A 24804-nucleotide genomic window follows, 5' to 3' on the forward strand; every position below is an offset into this window, starting at 1 on the left:
ACAGTTTAACCTTTGAATAAAAGAATTCTACTTCTGAAGTGTTCCTCAGTGCTGATGCATAGGAATAATTCAAGGACTACCATTAATATATCTACTGTCCCTTAAACAACAACATTTCTTTGCAAGCTGGTATATACACACTTAACACCCAGAAGCACTACTAGACTGCTGAATGAGTGTTTCTGTAGTATAAATTACTACATTATTCTTCCTTTTATGCTACTTATTCACTCAGTGCATAACCAAATAAATGTCAGTACAAACAAGTCAATCTTTACATTTATCAGAGCTCTCAGAAAAGGTAGTTCTATTCAACAGGCTATTACTACTGCTTGAGCCACCCCCACTTCAGGAATGCCCTTGCAGAATGTAGTTCTGGTTTCCATGGATACTCCACTGAAATCATATGTATTCTTAGTACCTCCTAAAAATAAGCATAGAGATTTTTAAAAAAGGCTTTTGATCTACAGGGTGGTTTGCAGTCTTAATTTTGCTTGCAGAAGCAATAGCTGGATGTTTACCAGCAGAGGAAAAATGTCCTATCAGAGACATGACTGCATATGGTACAGTCACATAGATCTTGGCCTTTTGGAACTATTTAAGGCGACCAGTATTACAGAATGGAAGTAGATCTTGTGGAAAAGTGGAAAAGAAACTGAAGTGATCTCACTTCTGTGAAAGCTACAAGTCCTTAAAAGCTCTCCCTTTGTGAAGGGATGACACTTGGTGAATGTGTTGATACAGAAATTCTTGGTAGATGTTTGTGTGACTTGTGCTGAGAAGATTAGATCCTTATAATGGTTTCTTCTAGCCTGATGAAGAGGAATCTTTTCAACCTCAACTACAATTTAAAGACCTCTTATTTCAGTGGCATTTTTGTAGGGTTTGGAAGATGTTTGCTCAAATCTGACTCTATTCCAACTTAAATCACTTCCTTTGGTAACTGTTAAAGTAATTATATTTTGTCAGGCCAAGGTATAAATGATGTGTTTTGGTCAGCATTGCAAGCCATTTGCTTATTGGGAAACTAACTCCCTCTTATGTGTAATCTTGAATGCCTTGTATCAGCTGTGTTATGATGCACTCCTGGTCAACCTAAGATATTGCAGTATTAGACACTGCATGTTAAAATAGAAACTTACTTGGGCAGCATAGTTGAGTTTAGACAGTCTTGTTGCAGGGTTCTGTTACACCACTGCTAAAGATTATGGGACAGATTTGCCTGTTGCTGTGTATAACCATAAAGATCATTTGATTTTTGGGGAGAGAATAAAAGAGGAAGCACTTCCTAAGCAGCTGAGATGAGCATCTTCTGTTAGTAGTCGGAAATTCATTATAAGAAACCATTAGGGATTGCAATACAACAGTTCTGTTTTGAAAAACATGTTATTCAATATAGAACTAAATTTCAGTAAAGTAAGTTTTGGTTATATGCTGTCTGTATTCAGTAGTTTATTTCTATTTAGATAGTTTATCTAATATGCCATTGAACTTTCTCTGTTCTTTGTCTTCTAAAAGCAAATAAAATCTTAGCCTTTGCTGCAGAGGAACTGTGACTGACACCAAAGATCATTTAATATCTGTGTCTAAATACAAAATGGGCTAGTTGCACAGTAGGTTTCAGACATCAGTTTTGATTACAACTTGAAGTATCTGCTATTTAAGAAATAGTGTCTTCAATATTTTGTTTAGCAAATAAATAGACATAATTGTAAATTGAACTTTGAGTGCCAGATAATAGAGCCTGCTGGCATTGCTTTCACGTTGTGAAACAATGCCCTTAAGTATTTAAATGCCAAAGGGTTAGTCCTCCCAGGTGAAGAAAGTACAGTTTCATAGAAAATTGGAATACACTTTGAATGCTTTTTGGTCTGTGTTGTAGTTGAATTGGCCTGCTTCTTTCTCATGTGAAAAGCTTTGAAAGTTCTATGTATAAAGGTGTTAAAATTGATCTAGAGAAATTTTTTTTAGTACTCAGTTTTAACTTCAGAGTTAATTGACCTTTTGTTGGCAGCAGAAAAAAGATCTTGACCAGTGCTAAAACGCCGGAGAGGTTTGTTGTTCTAATTCAGATTCCAGACTAGTGAGTTTGAGGCTTTTTGAAGTCAACAGTAGTCCAAGCAAACTGAAAGTGCTACCTGAAACAATATATCAGAATTTTGCCATGTTTAAATTTTGATTTAGTCACATAAAGGTTCTTCACATATGGTAAGAAAGATAGGAATCAAAGCTGTTCCATATTCAGAAGCTTGTGGTACAAGTTTATTTGCTGTGTTTATGGCTGGCCTCGCATACGATTTTAAAATTTGCTGCAGCTTTCAAACTGAGCTTTCTTGGTGAGCTGTGAAATTGATGGTTCTCTTTTAAAATGCACCTACGACAGTATTTTTAAACTCCTTAAATGCTGACTGTAGACATGCTGAATATTACAGTTAAATATTATTTCAGAGAACTGTTTGGCTCTGGCTTGTTTTATCTCAAGGTAAAATGTTGAGGGGGGAGAAAAAAATGTCCAGACTTAAGCAGACCATATCTTTTGTCTGAGTTGCAGTTGGTGTTACTGATCTTGTTGCTAAGGCTTATTTTCTTTAGGAGAGCTGCTCTGGTAATTACAATAAAACTGTTTTACATTATAGAATTATACGTCCTAAGAATAGCATCTTCACTTGTATTATCTTTCAAAGGCTTGCTGTGTGACCTGCTGTGGTCTGACCCAGACAAAGATGTGCAAGGTTGGGGTGAAAATGATCGTGGGGTCTCTTTCACTTTTGGTGCTGATGTTGTCAGTAAATTTCTGAATCGTCATGATCTGGATTTGATCTGTCGAGCTCACCAGGTATGAATTATGCTGCTGTTACTTCTTAAAACCTGTCCTAGACTTTCTGCCTCTTTGGTGCCACTTACCAGTAGGATATATTTGAAACATTGCATTGTGTTACTTATAGGAAAAAATATTCCTAAAAAGGGGCTATAGGGCTGTGTTCTTCAGTGGACTCGTATTGAACTGTCTAATATCAGTGAAGTAAAATACTAACACTAGATTTCCCTCTTGATCTTCTTCTGTATTGTCTATTTACTGTTAGACTGTTGTATAATACATGAATGTCAGAAGTGTCCCAAGTTTAGAATGGCAAAGTGTCTTGAATTTGAGATTTACACTGAAGTTTCAGAGTTCTTGCATTTCAGTAGTAGTCAGTTCTCTGATAGTTGTGGCTTAAACTATCTCTGCTTCATTTTGAATGTTTCTACAAACAGGTCTGTACAGAAAAGCTTTCACTGCTGTCTTCATTTTGGTTATGTAGAGTACTTTGGCACAGATTGTTTGACCTGCTAAAATGTGCAGAAAGCAATGCTGGTTTTGGCATTGTCATAAGCACATGTTTTTGTAGTTTTTATTAAGTTACTTTAAGCAAGTGCCCTAGTTAGGTGGACATCAGGTTTCAAATTCCTGTGTAACATTTCAGTTTCATTATTTAGTCAATTTTAAAAGCTCTCTTCTGCTGTGAAATAAAACCAGGTGTGTTATTCTTTGTCATGGTTAGACTTGGGTATACTATCAGAACACAAGTATTTTGCAATTCTATTGCTAAAACATTAGAAGATTAATCAGTGTGTGGAATAGATACCAAGATTTCTTAACTGCTGATCAAGATTGCTACCAGTTTCCTGTATTCATGTAGTCACTTCAGTTCTTTATAATAGAAATATGACATCTTACAAAAGACAGTGGTGATTGGACTGAGGTGAGCAGTTGGTGCACTAGTTTTACTACGTTATGAAGTGAGGCTTCTATTTTGGGAAAGAGGGAACATCCTTAGATGATGCATCATACTACTTGCACGATTTTAAAGGTGAATTATGCTCTCAGAAAATGTGGCAGACCCACTTTTAGAGCATCAAAATTACAAAAATAAGCCTACACTTGAGGATTGTACCATCAAAACCAGTGTAAGTGAAACTTAATGGTTACAGTTGCAGCAAAAATGGTATCTGGACCTTGTGTGCTCTGAATTAATAGGCCAGACATCCAAATTCTGTGTATAAACCATAAAATGCTGGGAATCCTTAACTGGCGGTGCGTAACTGGACTTCAGGTATGAAAATGTTGAACAGTCAAGCTGATGCATATTTAATGTTGGAGTATCAGACAGGTTAAGCTACCTGATTTGGCATTCAGTGTTCAGATAAGACAAAATGACTGAACCTGACCTGTCTGAAAGCCAAAACATAAAATATCTTTTTGAGTTTTGTCACCTCTTTAGTATAAGTCCTGTTTGCTTCAAGACTGGCTTTTTTCTTCAAAATTTCTCTTTTGTGAGCTGTATTGATTTCTCTGATGTTGACAGGTGGTTGAAGATGGATATGAATTCTTTGCTAAACGTCAGTTGGTCACCCTATTCTCAGCTCCAAATTATTGTGGAGAGTTTGACAATGCAGGGGGCATGATGAGTGTGGATGAAACTCTGATGTGTTCCTTTCAGGTATGATCTATTTGTAAATTAAGTATTACTTCAGGTGTTGGGCTATATGGACTGAATTAGTCTGCTTGTTGACGTGCATATGGTCTATCTAGGATAATATACTTGAGATACAGAAAGGACTGCACAGCAGGCTGGTGCTTGTGGACAATTAGAACTGCAAACAGACTGTTTGCCAGAGAACTCTGTAGGATTTGCCGTTTTACAAACTCCTGCATATTAAGTTAATTCCTTCTATTCAGATGTTTGTTTCAAAGTTTAATTGGCTAATTCTTTTTAGTCATACCTAGTGGTCAGAGTAGCTAATGATGCGGAGTGATGGACTATTGAGAGCCTTTTAGTGTGGTTACTCTGATCAGATTTTAATCCCTGCTCCTTCCTGGACATGTTTTCAGCCCCTTTTCTTTCCCCTTCCCATCCCAATGCAGTGGTAGAACTAGAAGGATTTAGAAGTAGTATTACTGTTTTGTGTAAGATTAAGAAATTCATAGGATTGTGATGTGATTTCCCCACCACCATCACCCTCACTCCTGTTGTTCCTGCTGAATGAGATTTCATGTTCATTTAACAGTGTTTGAAATGTTCTTAGTTGCCACTGACTTAAAAGAACTTCTTTATTTTCTCTAAGATATTGAAACCATCTGAAAAGAAAGCCAAGTACCAGTATGGTGGACTGAATTCTGGGCGTCCAGTCACTCCACCTCGCACAGCTAATCCGCCGAAGAAGAGGTGAAGAAAGGAATAATGTAGAAACATCATCAGATCTGTCAAGGACAAAACTCCATATTACAGTATCTAATAAGTGTGCACTGTAAAACCATCCAGCCATTTGACACCCTTTATGATGTCACACGTTTAACTTAAAGAGACGGGTAAAGGATCTTTATTAATTTTTTTCTAGTAGAAAGATGTGCGACACTGTATTGTAACAAGTATAGCTCCAAGTTCTAATATCCAGCATAGAGTAAAAAAAAAATATTAGGAAAAAACTATTGCAACTACATATTCACATTTACCACGGTTTTTAAAGTTGACCAACATCCCAGTTAAAACTTGATGTAATAGTTAAACCAGATGAGAGCATGATGTTCCATTTGTGTAATGTGGTCTTATTGTTGCTTGATTGCTTTTACTTTGGTTATTTTGTAGCTAGAATGATGCAAATATGGTATCTAGTCTTATTTCCCAGCTCTCTTTGAAATTGAAAAAAGGAAGGGGCTTTTTAGAACAGCCATTGATCTCTTAACCTCCCCCAGCCTCCTGTTGTTCATAATAATGCTGCTCAAATGTGTGCCCCATTATAATGCAAAGTTTATAGTATGGTAGTGATTAAAAGGCAAACTTAAGTCCAAAATGCCCAAAATGGACAGCTAGCCAACGCAAATTGAGACAGAAAAACGTGTCTTGACTCTTTAACTTAAACTGCCACACAAAGAATTTGTGCACTACACTATTTTAAATTATTGAGGTTACACTGTGCTATGGCACTTCATTTAACTTAGGACAAAAATGGTATTGCCTATTAGTTGGTAACTTGATTATGTGGTACCTTGGCTTTAGTTTTATTAGCATGAAACACCTTTGGCATGCTTAGCTTCCAGGTAACTCCCTACCTGCATCAAAATTCATCTTACATAGTTCCACAGAACATGAAGATCCTTATTTGCTAAGCCTTTGAAAGCTGACATTCTTTTCCATAAGATAGTATGTTTAAATGGATGTTGATCAACAGACGGTAGGCTAGCTGCCAGGTAGTGAGTGAAAATGCTATAGGAATGTCCAACATGATTATAAGGCTTATGTCACTAAAGATTATATCCTTTGGATTTTCATGATCAAATTTCATATACTATTGTATAGACTTCTGCTTTGTAGTGTACTATAGTAGCAATAATTTCTGTACATGATCAAGAGTTATGCAGTATTTCTTTTCAGTTCTCTCCTTTCTTAAGAATTAACATTGGCAAATGGCAAGATACGAGAAGATACAAAATTTATAGTGGGATAAATGAAAGGCACAGATTTGTGATGCTTTAGGATGGAATACTTACTGGATATAACTACAAAAGCTTTTATTGAATATTGTCAAATTTGTAAGATTCTTTGGGGGAAGGCTTCAGATTTATACCATTCTAAATGTGCATCAGTAGATGTAAAACTCCTGACTTCAGTATTGTCTTTGAAAATGTTAAATTGAGGATTCTGGTAACTTACGTTTTATGAACTGGCACATTATATAATGCAAGAGATATATTGATTTCTGACACAGTGAGCAAGTTCTTTAAAATGGATTTAAGTCTCTTTTCTAATTCCATTTTGTTTTAAATGCATATTTTAAATGTAGGTTTTTTCATTTAGTAAAAGTTGTCTAATTCATTTGAATGAAGTCTGACTGGTTATTTGAATATACTTCACTGTTACTCAAGAAGTGTGGAGTTTGTTTTTTTTAAAAAAAAACACACCAAAATTACAGCATACATATCTGTTATTGATATATATTGTATTGATCTGTGGTTTTGAACAACAATTTAATTTACCCTACATTGAAAGGAAGCACCAGGATTTCAATACATAGAATAAAATGTAGAAGTAGATTTTCTTCTGATGTTGCTCAGACGCTTGTTCTTGAAAGTCAGTGATGAGACCTGTATGAGAGTAACTTTAGTTTGTGACAAAGTAGTTGATGAAATCTATTCTGTAAGCCTTGACAGGGTAACTTCCTGCTCATTGCTTACTTACTTGAGGTTTAGTTTTACAAGTTCTGAAAACGCTGGGTTCTGCCAAGTGCCAGCTTTTATGAGTAGCATTGTGTTACCAAACATCTGGATTAATACGTCTCCATTTTTTCCTTAGTTTCTAAAACAATGTCTTCTGTATCATGATATGTCCAGGTATAAAGCTGTATGTTATGTGAGTATCAAACATGCTCGCTTGTATTACAGATGCTATGTCAAAAGGAAAATAAAAGTCGTCAGGTCTTCTTATGTGTCCTAAAGAAGTAGGAAATTCTTAGCTTATTTTGTGGCACTAGAAAACTGGATCTGGCAGTGATATTCTGAAGAACTGCTATTTCTGTTTAGCAGCAATCACTTGCAAAGTGTTTGGATGCTGTTCTGACTTCTGGGGAGTTGGGACGTCTGCTAACATCCCTCATTGTTCTGTATTGTGGAAAAAATGCATAATTTAATAACTTACCCCTACAGATACTATTGATGTTCCATACTAAAAGCAAGTCAGGAGCATCAGATATGTAACAGAACTTGCCATACCACTTCACTTTACGTTTACAATGTTAATATACATCTTTAGTATTTTTACTGTTGTCCATTCTGGAAGAGGTAGAAAAGAGAACCTGAATCTAATTATACTCAGGTAAAATTAACTCTTTCTTCCATGGAATTTGCTAGTGGTCTGATTGCTAGTAAGTTTGTTCCACATAAACATCTTGTCCATACAAGCCTAAAATACTGCTAAACAGCACAGTATTAGTGTGCTGGGAAGTAACAGGAGGATTCTCAAACAAGCTGTTAAGAGGTGTATATAAAACATTACACCATTTGCGGGATATTTTTCCTGGTTTATTTGACAGTAATAACCATTCCTGATTTCGTAGAGTATAACGTGGCACATAACCTGTTGTATTGTTCCTTTTTGTTGACGCGTTTTGTGATTCCCAAACACTAGAGAAATACCTAGTTTAATTTAAAATATGCTGGAAGGAGTGCTTCTGTGGTCTCTTGTGTTGATTGATATGAGATTCTTGTTATACATCACTTTTCTGTATGCTTCATGGTGGTCACTTTTTGATGAATATTAATAATTGTTTCCTGCTTTAAAAGAGGAAAATAATAGTGGTTTGTATAGTTGTGGTTATTGTGCTGCTCTAATACCTTGAACACTATTTCTGCTTTGGTAGAGTTGTTTATACTGATCTGACATCTTTGCAAAAAATGCTGTAGAAACAGACTCACTGAAATTACTGTAGTGGGTCTTATACTAGCGGATTGAATTCAGTTTGGTACATCTGGACACATAGAAGTACGTGTGGCCACTGAAGTCTGAGTTGGTCTCTTTGCTTTTAATTTAGTGTGATTAACTGCAAGTGTACAGCTGTTTCATGATCCTGTTATGAAGCCAGTTGCATTTGTACTCTGCTCTCAGAGAGGAGCCAGTAGATACATATGATACAGCTTGTAGTATCTCAGTGCAGTGCACTGCTGTGTACTTACTTGCCTGGGAATCTCCAATGGAAATTCTTCAGATTTGTGGAAGGAAGTTGCTTTTATTGTTAATAGCCTGCATCCCTGTTTTAAGGTTGTTTGAAGACAGAGAACCTCTTTGCTGTGTTTCTGCCAAAAGATGATAGAAGTAGGAGTTGATGAGCAGCAAGGTATCTTTTATACGAAGAAGCATTTCTGTCTGTGGCTTATCTTTTGATAAGTCCAACAGGATATTGCCATCATACTATGGAAGTTGTCACATTAAATTACTGGAGCTGTATGTGGTTAGTTTGGGGTTGGCAAACACATTTTTTTTTCTCTGTAGTAGTGGAAATATAAAAGACACCACTGCTGTCAAATATGGTTGAACTGAAGGTGACCTGAGAGTAACTGTTTTGGATAGCTGGAATTTTCAGAATATGTAGATGACAAACACAAACATCCCATGCTTGGCCTTTGGTGTAAAGCTCAGAGGTTAGCAGAAAAGGATACCTGCTTTGTACGGGCTTATGTAGATAATAGTTGTAAAAACCTAGCCTTTCACTGGGTGTTGAATTTCTTCCTGGCAAACGGTCAGTGTTGTATCCATGGCTGGTGTTTCTGGAACTTTCCTTGCTGTCAGGTTTGTTGGAGATGAAGACACTTTATACAAACCTGACAGGTAACATTACAGCTTAGCAAAGAGCAGAGGCGAAGTGATACTGTCAATATTGTATTGCTTTTGAACTTGTTTGAGTTGTAACTTGATTCATGATTGGCATCCGTCTGCTTTGTAATGTACATGAGGATAAATGTGAATATTTGGCTTCAAATTAATTGGTGAAAAAACAAGGGTGAAAGAATGTATCCTTATTCTGGAGCAGAGATGACTACAGCACAGTCAAAAATCTCTATGTCTGAGTCCGCATAGGCTGCTAATATGCTTCAAAGAGCAATGTTTTTAAGACAAAACAGTTGTGATACAGGTCATGCACACAGTCATTCTTGTCAATAAAAAGGAACTCATTGAATCAGTACCAGGCTTGGGATACCGAGGCATAGCCCTGTGTATTTTTTTGTCATGTTTGCTTCTGCTAATTAGCAGTAGCAGCTTTCAAGTGCTCTCAGTGCAGCTGTATACTTTTTTCTCCTGGACTGTACATTGATTTTGCTTGCTTTATTCCAAAGGCTGATCAAGGTTTTGATGACAACATCTAACCAGGTGGCTGCATGTAACTCACGGTCTTATAACCAAGCATTCTCACTGCATGTATCAGATGTTCAAAGCTGAAGGAACCTCAGGCCGTTTTGGACTGAACACTGGAAAGCCATGTAACAGTAAGTCAGTGTTGGGACAGTAAATAAGTTACCAAGGCAAGACACAAGTTTGGGTACTTGTGGGTCTGCCAGGTTTTCATCTTTCATGGATTTCTGGAACTGGTAGTGCCTGTGCATCTTCCTTGCAGATCCCTCGTTGTTGGGAAACCAGCTAAGCTGTCTGGTTACTTATTCTGTATCTTAGTGTGCCTTGTTAAAATAAATAACGATCTCAACATGTTGATAAGGACAAAATGTCATTGTTTCCTGGTGTCCTGTTTGAACTCGTATTAATCCCTGCACCTGTGTGTCCCAAGAAAGGAGAATTTAAAAACATCATTCAAAGTAACAATTTGCTACAAGCCCTTGCCAATACATGGCTATAGTAATCTTTTCCAAGGAAAACTCTTACTGCTGCCTGAAATGGGCTGAACAGGTTGAGCTTTAAACAGAGTGTATGCATGCATGTGGCCTAGCACAGCCCCTTTCCTGCGTTCTGCTGCCTTATAACTGAATGTGCAGCCCACGCTTCCATGTAGCCTGCTACAGACTCAGTCTTAGAAGCAACCGTATCAGAAAGCAGGTGCTAACTACATCCAGCTGCTGATAGAGATCAGCAATAGATACTCTGTATCTTTGGGTGGAGATGTAAGCTTTATGTTAAGGATGAAAAAGCTCCCAGACAGAGCTCTATAAACAAGTACCTACCACTTGAAAAATCCTCTTGAAGAGCAAGACAGATACACCCAGATGTTAAGTTTGCATTTTAACTTAACTTGAGTTACTATTAAATGGAGGAAGTAAAGCAAATAGGCAGGATTACAGTTTTTCTACTCTTATAGGTAGCTGATACTCAAAAATAGTAAATTATATTTGCAGAGAGCAAAATAATTATATTACTGATTTTCCCCATGGTAGAGAGTTATGTCTGCTCATGTTGCTTTAAAGGTTTGAGTCTTCAGGGTGCAAGAGAATGCTGTAGATGGATCCAGTTAATTTTTGAAAAGGCTTAGCCAGAAGAGAACTGGTATCTTGCAGACAAACTGGTGCAGTTTACAACATGAAGCAGAGGAGCATGTATCATCAATGAATGGAGAGGACAGCCTTGGCCAGTAAATATATTCCAATGTAATGTTTTTCTCTACCACTTTGAAGTCCCAACAAACATCCTGATGTGAAAATAGTTAACAAGTATTTCACATTGTTCCCTCTGGCTGCTTTCTGGCAGCATTTCTACAGTTCCTCATATAAGTCACTCATGTCTTGTTAAATTTCTGGGCATGTGTAAAGTAATAATTTTCCACTAGCTACCCCAGAATATTTTATGTTTGTATTTCAGGTTGTTATTCCTGAGTGGCTTCTTGCACCTTCCACAAAGACAGAATATGTATCATTTCTGTGAAATGCTGGGAGAGTGTGTGTTATGAGAATTACATTTTAATGGACATCTTAACTGCACCTTAATTGCATCTAGTTTCCAGGACTCTGGGTTAAGAGGGTGAGCTGTAAGATTTAAGGCCCCATTCTATTGAAGTGGTAATGGGGAACAAAGAGCTTAATTCTTTCCTAAGTAAGGCTCTTAACTAAAAGTACAACAAATGACATGCTAGCCTTAGAGGCTTTTGCCTTGCTTTTGACACCTAGGGTAAGAAAACATTTTTTTCTTGGTCTGCTTTGTTTCTACTAATGCTGTACAAGAATTTAAGATGGTTACTTAATGAAAAAGACCCAATCCAGTTGACATAAGTTTTCTTCATGTTGTCAGTAATATTGGTCTAGCATGTAGATGCCATCTAGTGGTCGAAGGCCAGTGTATGAAGAGCTGTTACTGCAGAACTGGCATTCTATTGCATGCTTATCCTCCGCTTGACTGATAGGGAAACCTTATCCCCTCATCAGTACTGAAATCTATCCATAGTGCATGGCTTCGTAATAACTGAGATCCTGCTGCATTAAAACTACGCTTAGATCTCAGACATACAAATTTATTTCCCTTAAGTATGGCAGACTTCATGAGGTCTCTTAACCCTTTGGTTAGGCCACACTTGTTAAGTTAGTCCCTAGTGGGTCATGTTGTATTAGCCCTCTCGTTCTTATCCCTCCTTATCCCTGAAGTTCTAGGCCCCACTGGCTCCCCCAGGGCCCTGTGTGTGGTCACCCACTTTGGGATTATTGGCTGCTTTTCAGGGAATACAATTTGGACACTTTTGCTGAGCCATTCCAGTTCAACTCAGGTGTTCTGACTACTCAGATTTTTGGGTTTCCATCTCAAATCACCTGATTTGTGGTTTTCTAGGGTACAGACTGAGCCATATAAAAAGCTGGAAGGGTGCAATAACTCTGAAAAGGTGCTTCAGCAAGGACTAGACTCAGAATAAACAGATGCCTTCAGCCTTCTGCTGAATTACTGGCTCAAACATCCAACTGGGATGAGTAGCATGTATCTGTTATAAAATACATGTTCAGCTCTTATAATAGTGTCTTATAGTTGAGAATAAATAATGGCTTTTTCCCTCAGGGCATTGTGCTATTGACCTGAGGCTATGAAGCAGGCTGAGAGGAGACAGAAGCTCTGAAGCTTGTGGCCAGGTTGTGGAGATGGGATTGAGCATACCATGTGGGATGCCTCTGGGAATCATGCAAGAGCCTGACTGTCACATACTTACATTTGTCAGGAATGAGCTTGTTCCCACACAGTACTGCATATTCTTTTTTTAGCTGGTAATAGAGGAATTTTATGGTGCTGAGTATTTTTGCACTCAGATGAACTGCTGTCTCTCCCTTTAAAAAAAAACACCAAACAAAACAGTACTAGATGGGGAAGTTTCAGTTCTCAAAATGGCCAGGAGGTGGCATCACTGTACCACAAATAAGCATTTGAGCCTTAAAGTGGTACTTAAAGGAGATGGGTTCACGGTGAACACTTTTCAGCGTGTGCTTGGTCACCCATGTCTGTACAAGTAGGCTTTGTTAGGTAGGTGAAGTGCAGTAATTCTGTGTAACTTATCTAAATCAAGAACTAAGTATTTGCAAGCAGTTATGGTCTGATACTTTTTAGGGTGATTGGATGTGGTAATTTTCATACATAATTACTCAAACTGTATTTGTGTAGTTACCAATTTATGTATGTAGGGTTTTTATAAGTCACTGATCTCAGTCACTGGTTTTAGCATCCTTGTCTTCAAAATGAAAAAAAACTTGGGTAGATGAAGTTTATAATGTTAATGCTTTATGAACAAGAAATGTTTGTTCTGTGTTGCAAATGTAATGCATTCCTGTGCCCCTTTCCTGTTAAAGTAGTCTGTAATCCACAAGTATCCAAGCAATAAATCTGCCTCACAATCCTTTAAGGTAGATAAGTATGATGGTAGAAAACAAAAATATCAAAGGACTGGTTGACAGTAGAGGGTTTGTGAGAACTAGAGTGAAGATGTGAGAGTGCCTGACTCAGACCTGCAGTCAGGGTTCAATTCCCACTTAAAGATAGTTAACTGTGTCCTGTGTACAATACTGGCAGCGTTGGCTACCATTTCCTAATAAGAGGTTCTGATTTTTTGCTTGGAACTCTTCAAGAACTTTGGTTCTTCCTCAGTCTTTATTTTATTCTGATTTTTTTTTCTTCCTTCATTTTAACCTTTTCAAAGAATGATCAATAAGAAAAAAATACTTTGTCCTCTCATATCAGAGACACTGCTTTCTTCTTGTGCTTTTGTTGGCCCACAAATAACACTTCCAAGCAGTAGCTGAAGAAAACGCTGCAGTCCCTCCTTCATAACCGTGTTGTCATATTGACAGTAGTGCTGACCTACTGCAGGGTTAATGTGCAGTGTTCTAATTGCCCTACATGGTTGGCTACTCATCTTCCTGTGCTGATTGCTGCTAAATGTAACCTCTTCTGTTTTTACTTTGAGCTGATGCCTGCAATTCTTAGAATCAGTTCAACAGAGGAAGAAGCAGTACTGTCGTGAGACTAGGAAAAAAAAAAATCATGATCCTTGCTCAGTTTTAATACTAGTGCATATCAGAGGATAACCTTTGCTGTGCTGGGATGATTGTTTGGTATGCTGCAGTGATCTTGCATATGGCTTTATAGATTATTTCTGCAAAGACTGGGGACAACAGCATCTGTCTGCATTCTTCTTGTTGGAGCCATTTCTTAGTATCCTGTGGCTGCTAACAGCTGTGGAAGATCCCATGTCAACATGTTGTCCATGAGGTAGGAGTTGGACTTCTGAAACTTCAAGATGTTTCTTGCTGTTCCTGTCAACAAACTTCAAGTGACTGTAATTCTCCAAAACCCCCTTTTTGCATTTGGTTTGTGTATGTCCCTATTTCTTAGAAAAGCAGTGCGTTGTGTATACTTGAATTTACTTGGTATTAGCCTGTGATACTATGTACATCTGTCCATGTGGGAGATGGCACACTTTGCTCTGTACAACTTAGAAGATAAACAAGAACTTCAAAGTGGAGAGCATTGGAATGACACACATGCTGCTTTGAAATAGGCATCTGAGCCTGCTGCTAGCTTTTACTGGAAGCCAATCAAAATTCCACTCTGAAAAAAACATTTGAAAGTCAATTGTTTTTATGTATTTCCCTATAGGAAACACAAAAGTGGTGTGCTGCAGTTGATGCTTACCTCTTGTTTCAGTAAGACTGACTTGTTTTTGCAAAAAAATTGTCCACAGATTACTTCAGCCAGCTTTAGTATTTCCATTCTGGGAGTACTAAGCATTGTAGGCCTGGTGGGAAATAAGCTGCTTGTCTAGCTCCTTACCCACTTATGGTGGTCTCTTTATGTATCCACTTTCTCCAGCCTGAAAATCTGCCTTTATTACTTCTGCTCCATGTTTTATTAGTTTGTGGCTTCTGCTGACATCCTTTCTTACAGGTAGGTGTGTGTATATATACATTTTTAAATCTTCTGATTCCTTTCCTTGGAGTGGAAAATTGGGGTGGCCAGTTTGAGAGTTGGTCACCCCTGAATCCCACTACACACCCATGCTCATTAAAAACAAAGGAAGCAGTTTATTTGCAGTAGCATAAAGTAAAGGCAAAGGTAACTTACCTTGCTGAGGTGTTTCTGTGTTCTGTGCTGCTTTAGAAAGTGTTTTACTGGTATCCAGGCTACCTGTTTTAAAGCTATTCAGCTAGAGGTGATTATGATTGGTGATACTGTTTTATAAACAGTGCTACTCAGTGTGAAAAGCCCCAAGAACAAATAACATCTTTGAAATGTGTGATGCTGTTAGCCAAAAGAGACACAAAGTGGCCTTTAATGCGAAGAGTTGAGATGCCTTTACTCATTTAAATTTGAGCTGCAATAATTTAGGAAAATAGCATACAGAAGTTTCCGTTGAAGCCTAAAAGGAATTCTTCAGTTGAGGTCTGTAATCTGTAGCAAAGATATTGATAGAATTTATATCATGTCTCTTTCTCCATTCTCCACCGAGGAAGACTTAAATCTGGCAAAATGCTGACCTATTAACAATTAGTATTTCCCAAGAATTCAGTGTCCTTCAGAAGTAGTCACTTGGAAGAACATCTGGAAACAGGAAAAACACCCTACTGTTTTCAGTGATGGGCCATCTGTATATCAAACACTCTTCTTCTTCTAGAGGTGATGTTCTTAAGAACTATGGAGATGCTTCAGGGACAACAGAGGATTGAGCCACAAGCCTAAACACCTAAATAGTTCAGTGTGTGTACCCTGAACCCAGCATACTTCCAAACCTACTTGACTTCCTCTTCCAAAGAGTTGAACTCTAAGATTTTACCACCTCGTGCTTTTAACAGTGCACGCTGTATTTATGATGTGTGGTAATGCAAGACTGTCTCTTTCAAGAATGCCAAACAGTCACAAATTAGAAGAACATTAGCTGCAGTCATGCACCATCTGTTGTTGCCTCTTGGGCATACAACCGTAATTCCTGAATATCTCCTCTGTAAATATCCCATGTATGACAGGTAGACAGATTTTAACTATTTGTTGATGAAGCATCAGTGTATTGATTTTTTTTATCAAGTGGTAACTTGCATTTGAAGATTTCCCTGTATTGTATGTAACTTAAACTATTACTGTTATAGCAGATTTCAGAGAAAAAAGATAGTATTTTGTCAGGTGTATTAAATGTTCATTGATTTAAAACTCATAAAACTTTCATGTAGTTACAGAATATACCTGTATCCACAATCAATATATTTCTGTAGTTACTGACACTCTTGAAATGCTTTTTCACTAATAAGAGCAAATGTTGTCCATAAAAGCAAGGAGTTTATGTTGATCCCTGTAATTACTTCAATTTAAACAGATGGAATATACATGTCCAGCTCATTTTAGAAGCCCCAGGCACAGCAGTCTTGCAGTTATAAGGAATCGGTCTCATTTCCCTGAAAAAGAATGGCAGTAAAGATAAGGTGTGAACTCTCCTTGATCCCTACCACACATCAAGTGTACTGTTGAAGGGACATGGAAAGCCTTGAAAAAGTAGCTACATAGAAATGAATGCTGTACAAAGTGCTGTGGGCATTGAAAAATGCTCATTTTCAGTGTTAACCATCCCCAGTGTGAAACTTCAGTGCTGTGATGGTTGTATTTTGAGGCAGGCCAGCCTAGTGAGTCAGCTTTCTGGCCAGAATCCTGCATGGATCATTAACAAGTAGTACCCAAAAAGCCAGGAGGGCAGAGATTCCTTCTCACACTGTACAAAAGCCATCTATTTGGGCTTGAGGTGTATCTAAGACTGCATGGAACAAACCTTTTATTGAACATAAATGTCTCATTTGCAGCTTGTCTGATGATTAATATCTGCAAACTGGTTTTTTTTGGATCCCAACAAAAAGCCTGTCAGGTCAGATATTAATTGAAGCATGACAAACAACTGTTTTTCTCATGAATGATTGCAAAAAAGCAACAATTTAAAGGGCTACAGTTGCTAATTTGGAACAAAACTAAAAGATAGGATCTGGATTCCTTTCTTTTGGCTTGTACTTTATCACTGGGATTTCTGAAAGCAGCTGGAGCTTCTGCTGAAGAGAAACAGGGTCTGGCTTGCTTCAGCTGAGATGTGTGTTGCAGTGCCTGTGCCAGCTGAGTCCTCTTTCCCAGAGGAACAGTTCCACCCTGTGGGAGGGCACATGGTGGTAGCGCCTCCTGTCCTCCTCCTGTCTCTGCCAAAGCAAAACCCAACTCTGTGGGAGTTAAGGAGATGATGCCTAGAACCTCTGCACTCTTTCATTGCCCTGGCAACAGCATCTTCCTTTCTGAGCTGCTTCTCTGCCACAGGTACTGTGGCATACCTCAGGGACGCAGCTACCTCTTTGTTCTTGCCACCCTTCTGTCTAGGTTTCCACTGATGCAAACCAGGAGTAGGTTAGGCATAACCTTACTAGTGAAAAGGTCAGTGTCCTCTTGCATATATTCACCTCCTATTGATTTTGGTGAGAAGGCACACCTGACAGAAGAACTAACACTTGCTACATAACCATGAAATAAGAAAATAGCCTTACTAATTGGTTCCTGTAACAAATATTTCTAGTATATAATGGGTCTCTACAGATCAAGTGTTCACCTCAGTCTTTTTCTATTCGTTTAGATATTTTGTCAGGTATTCACAAAAGAATGTCTGTAGCAGGATGTAGAAAATCCAGGTATCTGAGATCCTCTTCCCTCTCACTCTTCATACAACTTCTTGTGCATTGCAAGACCTTTCTTCTGCAGTGTGGAAAGGGTACATACAGATGATGTCTGTAAATGGCTTTTTGACATGGATGAAAGTGTGTCAAGGTTTGCACTAAAAATTAAATAGCGCAGCAGCTCTATGGTAGTGCTTGGCCCCATTCTCTGGCCTTCTCTAGTTTACTCCTATGGACATGTCTGAGTCCTGCAAGACTAATAAGTGCTTCCAGAAGGAAGGTGCATAGTGTGACCTATGCAACCTATTTAATCATCAGTTGCTCCTAAATTGCAACTTCAGTGAAGCCCTTGCCAACAGTTCCTTTTGTTGTAATCATCCTGTTCTGCATCTGTACAAGGTGAATTCTAGGAAAGTTGCCCCAAACCCTAATCCTGTATTTATAGGAAAAGTTACCTGAAAACCTCAGCAGCCTGAAGTTTCATCTAGGTTTATTTCAAGACTGTTACTAAAGAAGAGCGAGAACTGCCTTACAAGAGAGAGCATTCAGCTGCCTCCTAAGAGGAAAGGGTCTCCTTTGAAGGGAAACTGGCTTTGAACAGGTGACATGCAATAAGGCTGAGCTAGTAGAAGTAGGAAATGCACTTGGAGATACAGTGCATACAGTGTTCTGTAACCCTCTGCTGACACGGGAAGAGCAGTCTCTGGCTCCTTACCCCTCAGTAAAGTGGCTTGGAAGCATCTGAGGTAAGCTGCTCACATCCCCAGGGATTCTCTTAGTTGCTAGAACCTGTGTATCATGTATGAGGAAGAGGAGAATAATGCCCATGGGGGCCTTGCCCCAGTACAGCCTTAAGAAATTGAATTCTCACTTGAACAGGCAGGTTCAAGTTTAGTCTCTTATGAGACTGTTCTCCAAGGAATAGGAAAAAGCCTTAAGATAAAACTGACTATCTTCAAGTTGCTGAGCTGTCCCAAGGAGACACTTTCTCATGCTGAAGATGAAATAAGGTGGTAATGCTTCCTTTCTCCCTATGATTCTTCCAGTGCCTTTCACCCATCAGGATTTTGAGACTTTATAATTGTTGAGGAAGTATTGTAGCCTTTTCCACATATGAACTTTGTCTGCAGACAGTAGTAGCTATCAGTTAAGATGAATTTGTTTAACCAATCGGACTAGCTTGTGGGAGGGAGAGGACGGGCCTTTCTTTCCACTGGGGTAATCAACCTCTACGAAGTAATTTGTATGCCAAGAAGAATAGTATAATAGTATATCATTTAAGATTTGAAGTGGCTTGCTGTATATATGTTCTTTTGTAGTGGTTAAAACAGATGTTATAAAAGAGGAGGCTTTGTGCAAACATGAAAATTAACTGGAGATGGAAGTGAAAACAGAAACATTCCGTCATTTCACATGGTATCACCATCCTGCAATTTTGAGTACTGCTTTTAAAGCCAATAGGTCTTGCTCATGTTAGGGTTCATTTTGGTTTTGCGTTATTTTGGTAGTTCTGTGCTGTTGAAAAGTAATTCAGAACAGTAATAGAAATTAGCCTTTCAGATCAATTTATTAAATCCTGTTCTTCGGGTGTATAAGGTAGAAGAAAACTTTTATATGGATTAGAAGTCCTTAATCCTTCTAAACGCTGATTCAGTGTCACACCTAAGTGTGTACTTTAAGTTAAGCACAGTAGTAGTTCCCTTTCAATTATTAGGACTGTTTGCATACTGAACTTTATGGAAGTGTTCAAGCATTGATTCAGAACAGGATCATAAACAGGGACTCTGACATGGCAGCAAAGTACAGTATTGCCAGCTCTAATCTTTGCTTAATTGTTTCACATCTCTATCCCATTGGTGCATGCTTTCCCCAGACATTATCAAGCCTGCACTTGTCTGATTCTTTCTTGAGAAGCTTCCTGTTCCCTTAGGATTTAGCAGAGCAGTGTTTTGTCACACATTCTACCCATCTCTTATTTAAAGAATAAGTAAAATTACTGGCTTTTTTCCAGTGTTCCTTGACCTCAGCAAAATCACGTGGTTGCATCTGAAAGCAGAATGTGGCTTTTGACTTACTATTTTATCCCCCAAGATTTGCCATTGGTTTTAAGATCATGTATATACTGTAATGGGATGGTAGACTCTCCCATCTTGTGTTCCACTAGTTAAGAATCAACATCAAACAGGAATTGGATGCTCATGAAAACATGAGGCCTGTCTTCTGTAGACAAGTGTCCCCAGCCCTTTCCAATGCATTCTATACATTATTGATCTCACTGATACCGCCCAGTTGCCTGCAGGCTCTGTTCTGCAGTTTGTTCCCATAACTCAAATGCCTCACTAGTTACTGTTTGTCCTTTGCATGACAGTTGAATGAAGCCTTTTTTAAAAAAAAAAAAAGTGAATGCCTTGGGCTGTAGTTGTGTCCTCCTTTCTTTGAAGATATAGCAGCTCACACAGCAGACTTGACCCAAAGTTCAAGGAGGGTGGTGGAAAGGCATGGAATCCTGTTAGACTTGTATGAGAGTGCAGATTTGTTCAGGTGTGGATTTACCTATGAGTCAGTACCCTGCCTGTGCAGTGTCCATGTGTTGCAGCCTTGATCATAGAATTCTTTTCCCCCTTAAAGATAGCTGCTTGCAGAGGAATTGAAAAAACTTTTAGAATGAAACTGCAAGCAAGAGTAAATGCTAGTGTCCAAATGGTTCACAGAAGATGTTTTCAAATCCACTAGAGTGTTCTGAATGTCGCAGTTCCTCTCTGTTCTAATGGGAAGTTCTCATAAATCCAAATGGCATTGAGAATCTCAGCCTCTGTTTATATTTACATGTAGCCTATGTATGGCTTTCATATGCAGTCTTTCACACATCCATGTTGCCAAGCTAAAATTTTCATGTTACATTAGTTCTTCTATTGTTATAATGTCTCTTATATTTTTTTGGGAAAAAAAAAAACCAAACTTGAACAGCTGCATCTTGCTTACTGCCCCCAAATATATCTTCTTTTCAATAGGAATTGATTTTATTTGCATGAACAGTAGAGGCAAAAGAAGAAATGCAATATATCTTAGCCAGCTTCAGTAAACTTAGTTGTTTGGTGTTTGAGTAGTAAAAGAAAAAAACAGAAGAAAATGAATGCAAGGAAGTGTTGTCAGGTTTTGCTATATAAGCCTGTAGCTCTGTAAAAGTCTCCATAGGTTACAAAGCTTTAAAGGAACATGGAGAACTACTGAAAAAGGATGAAAGGAATTCTCTATAGGGATCAACTTGTAAATGTATCAGGATTACATAGTCACCAGCATTCTTCCTTATCTACAACTTAAGTGATATTACTGCCTTCTTTTAAGATGGTGAATTAGGCCCTTTTTTTCTGCTTGAATTCATATGAATTACTTGTTAGGTTGTCCAGACAAAACATCCTACTTGCTATGCTGCCAGGAATGTTTGGTATGTTTCTGGTGCTGCAGTGATTGTTCAGTGCAAAAGAAGCTCCATGCAGGTTCACTGGGGTGTCTTGTTAGGGAAGCTTACTAGTAATTTGGTATAGTCTGGGTCAACATCTGTTTTTAAAATAGAAGAAAAAACAAAAGATTATAGAACACCAAGTTGAAAGAGACCTCAAGGATTATCTGGTCCAACCTTTCTTGGCAAAAGCACAGTCTAGAACAAGATGGCCCAGCTCCCTGTCCAGCTGAATCTTAAAAGTGTCCAGTGCTGGAGAATCTACCCCTTCTGCAGGGAGATTATTTCAATGGCTGATTGTTCTCATTGTGAAAAATGTTCCTCATGTCTTCCAAGGAGTATCCTGTTCCCATTACCCCTTGTCTTTTCCATGTGACTTGCTGTAAAAAGGGAGTCTCCATCTTGGTACAGTCAAGGCTGTGGTAGTCTGTCTGTTGGAACAGCAAACTATGGGCACATAATCAAAATCCCTACTCATAAGCAAAAATATGACAAGAAGTGATCAGCCTGTGGTCTGTTTTCTATGTGTGTACAAGAAGTGTGTATCCACTTCAAGGATTAAAAGAAGTAGCAAGAAATCAATGTCTATTGTTTCTAGCTGTCTTGTTCCAGTTACCAGTTTTAATACAATCTGAATGGAATGCCTAGTGTGCACATCAGGGTACCTGGCTTGGTACTTCCTTCTCAGACGTTTTCTAAACATGTTACAGCAGAGGGCAGTAGGAGCCTATCTCTGTGTAAAGTTGTTTTGCATCACAAGCATGCAAGTACAGGTTTTCTCCCTATTCCTCTTCCCTGCTATAATGGTATTCAAGAGACAGATAAAGCTTATAGAGGGGAGCTGCCACAACTGTTGTCACCGTACTTGTCACCGTGAATGCAAGCTCTGTGTTTGTAGATCCCTTTCTTGTCAGTAAACTGATTCTCTGGATTTTACATATGCTGCAAAGAATCCAGGCCCAAGCTAATGGCAGAGACTGGGCATTTTTAATCACAATTCAGAATCCTCTAACAGTAGGTAAAAGGGAAATGATGTGACAAACTATACAGCTCATCCTTGAGCATGTTTTCCTACTAGTTGCTGAAATATCTTAATCTTCTGGAAGGCTGTTTCTTAATTTCCCAGTACAATATCTAGGGTCTAAAAACCAGAAAGACTTTAAAAGTACATGCATTTAGGGAAGGAAAAGCCAATGCTGCAAAGCAGTTTCAGCTGGGAACCTTTCAGATCCACACAGCATGATGATATGAACAGTGCCAGGATGATATCTCCTCTCTTTAGTATTCGCTTGCCCTCAGCATCTTCTGCCAGTGCTCGGGACCCACTTGGGTTTGGTTGCCATTGCCTCCTGTCAGTTCAAGTTAGTGCTCCAGTATTGCAAGCCACCTCAGTAGGTTTGGGATTTCCCTCCGTCCTGTTTTAATCTCCTGAAGGGGGACTTGCTGGTATACCCTCTTCTCTGGTTCGGTGGACTCCTGTCTCAGCAGCAGGGATAGTTGTCTCTGCACACAGTGCCGGTTCACAGCTGAGATCAGCAGAGACTTTGAACTTGCTCCTTCCTTTAATTGGAAGTAGCACAGGTCTGATGAGCTCCTAGACAACATTGCAAAGCTCAGCTTTCCCCCACCCCCAGCTTCTCCAGGCGTGTGAGAGTGTACGTGTGTGGGAAGGAGGGAGTTGTCATTGTGAAGAATTGTTCAGGAGAGGGGGATTTACTCATTTCCTAGTTTACTGGTGAGGATCTGCCTTATGGCTACACCTAGGATGTATTTTTAACTTTTCTCTGGTAACTATAGCATATGTACAGATGGACTTACTGAAAGATAGATATGTGTACTACGAATTACACAGGCTGCACATAGGGATATTAGGAATGTGGCTGGCTGTAGAAGTTCCTAGCTCTTGCAGTCAACTCATATTTTTAAACTGAGACATCCCCCAGTAGTCTGGGGAGTTTTTTGTCTCTTTCTTCCTTTGTTTGTCTATTTGCTTGCAAAAGATAGGTTGAAATCAGGACTCACACAGCAGAGCAATTCACAAAGTGGGTTGCTTCTGAGGCCTGACCAGTTCCATCTGTAAAGAACAAAGGCTGCTTACTGCATGATTGTTCAGAGCTATTCAAGGATGGAAAATGCATGAAATAATAGTGGTGAGCTGCAACTTCCAAAGATCCCCTATACCTTGTTTTGGTGCTCTTCTTCCCCTGTTACTCAGATTAAGTCCATGCTAGGTGAAGTCCCATTTTGGGCAGACAACTGTCCTATAGGATAAGCAGCAGGAGGGGCGTCAGGAAATTAAGTTATTAAAGCTCTGCAGCTTGTCACATTGTAGCTTTATCATAACTCTAGTGTTGCGTTATTGCAGCTCTATGTTCAGATGACCACTTTGTGCCATGCTGTTGTGCCGCAGGGGATCGGAGAATACTTGAATGTCTGCCTGCTTCTGAGAGTTGTGCCCAGGATGCTCTGACACAGGGCATGTCCACTAGGTACCGGGTGGAGAACACACACCTCTCCAGGCTATCTGTGCTTTCAGAGCTCAATATACCTGCAAAATGCCTTTTAGAAACAGGTTTCACTATGCATAGCTATAGAGATTGCTTTTAAGAAACTGTATTTAAGAAAAAGCACTCATAACTGACCACACAAAAAATCAGTGAGATGATTGTAACATAGGAAGTTATTTAATATTCATTCCTCTGAAATACAACCATGTGGACAGATAAATGTGTATTAAAAATATATTTAAGTCCAAATTTTAATACTTATACCTGAAGGAACAGCAAAGGGTGTAAAACAGACCAGTGCAGTTATAAGAAATCCTTAACTGAGCATTGTGTGGTATGTTATCACAGTTTTACCATGAAATGTGAAGAATGCAGCTTGAAATGAACCTCTGTTCTCAGCCAGCCTCTTGGGCAGATGGGTGTCAAAAGGCTGTTTTCTTCTGTGACCATCAGAAAACCGAATTATGCGTCCTGTAAAATGTACCAGGACTACAAAGACGAAAAGCATAGCTGATTAAAGGAAAGTTTTGCATTTAAATTTCAACTTGCTGTTTTGTCAACATAGATTTTCTTGATGTGAATACTTTCACTGACTCTGTTCGTGTCTCTTTAGGGGAGACCAGAATCACTGAAACTCTGGGGAAACAGCTAAGCCACGTTATTCTTATCTAATTTAGAGCCTTGCATATGCTGCGTGGTACCAGTGAGGTAACTCTTTTCCTATAAAGTCATGCTGCAGTGGTACCTTGCCTGTGTTTAATTATGTGCTGCTTATTAACAGAAAATGGTGAAAATAATCAGCTGTTGAGAGGACAAGAGCAAAATTACTAAAACAAAACATTGAAAAGTTTCAAGTGAACAGTTTTGGTGTTGGAAATTGCTGGTTAAGTAAGATGGAACATTTCACATACGTAGACAAATTCTGCTTAAATTTTCAAGGAAAGCTTTTGAACTTTTTTTTTAATTTGACAAGGCAAAAGCATTTCATTCCAATTATAATTTTAGATGTTGCATACAATGTAAGTTGGTACAAAGCACTTTGAAAGGCAATTTCAGTATTTTAATTTCCCTTTTTTTGTTTTTTTAATTATAAAGCAAATGGGAACGTTTTGACATTTTCCTGAGAGGATGAAAATTCTATTTTGAGGTCAGTACTGCCTGAGGTTGGTCAGTATGTTATGCAGATGTGAGGTCAGTACTCTACATAT

The 24804-nt window shown here is 38.6% G+C and overlaps 1 protein-coding gene across 1 annotated transcript in view; it reads left to right on the plus strand.

The window, feature by feature from the left end:
• Window positions 1-6860, plus strand: part of PPP1CB (protein phosphatase 1 catalytic subunit beta) — a 29657-nt gene extending 22797 nt beyond the window's left edge. Inside the window, exons 6-8 of the mRNA XM_074897064.1 lie at window positions 2685-2836; window positions 4347-4481; window positions 5107-6860. Coding sequence (XP_074753165.1) covers window positions 2685-2836; window positions 4347-4481; window positions 5107-5211 — 392 coding nt within the window. The 3' untranslated portion in view covers window positions 5212-6860. The remainder of the gene's footprint in view (window positions 1-2684; window positions 2837-4346; window positions 4482-5106) is intronic.
• The last annotated feature ends 17944 nt before the right edge of the window (window positions 6861-24804 follow it).

The sequence above is a fragment of the Athene noctua genome, chromosome 1 (genome assembly GCF_965140245.1).
Source record: "Athene noctua chromosome 1, bAthNoc1.hap1.1, whole genome shotgun sequence".
NCBI classification, from domain to species: Eukaryota; Metazoa; Chordata; class Aves; order Strigiformes; family Strigidae; genus Athene; species Athene noctua.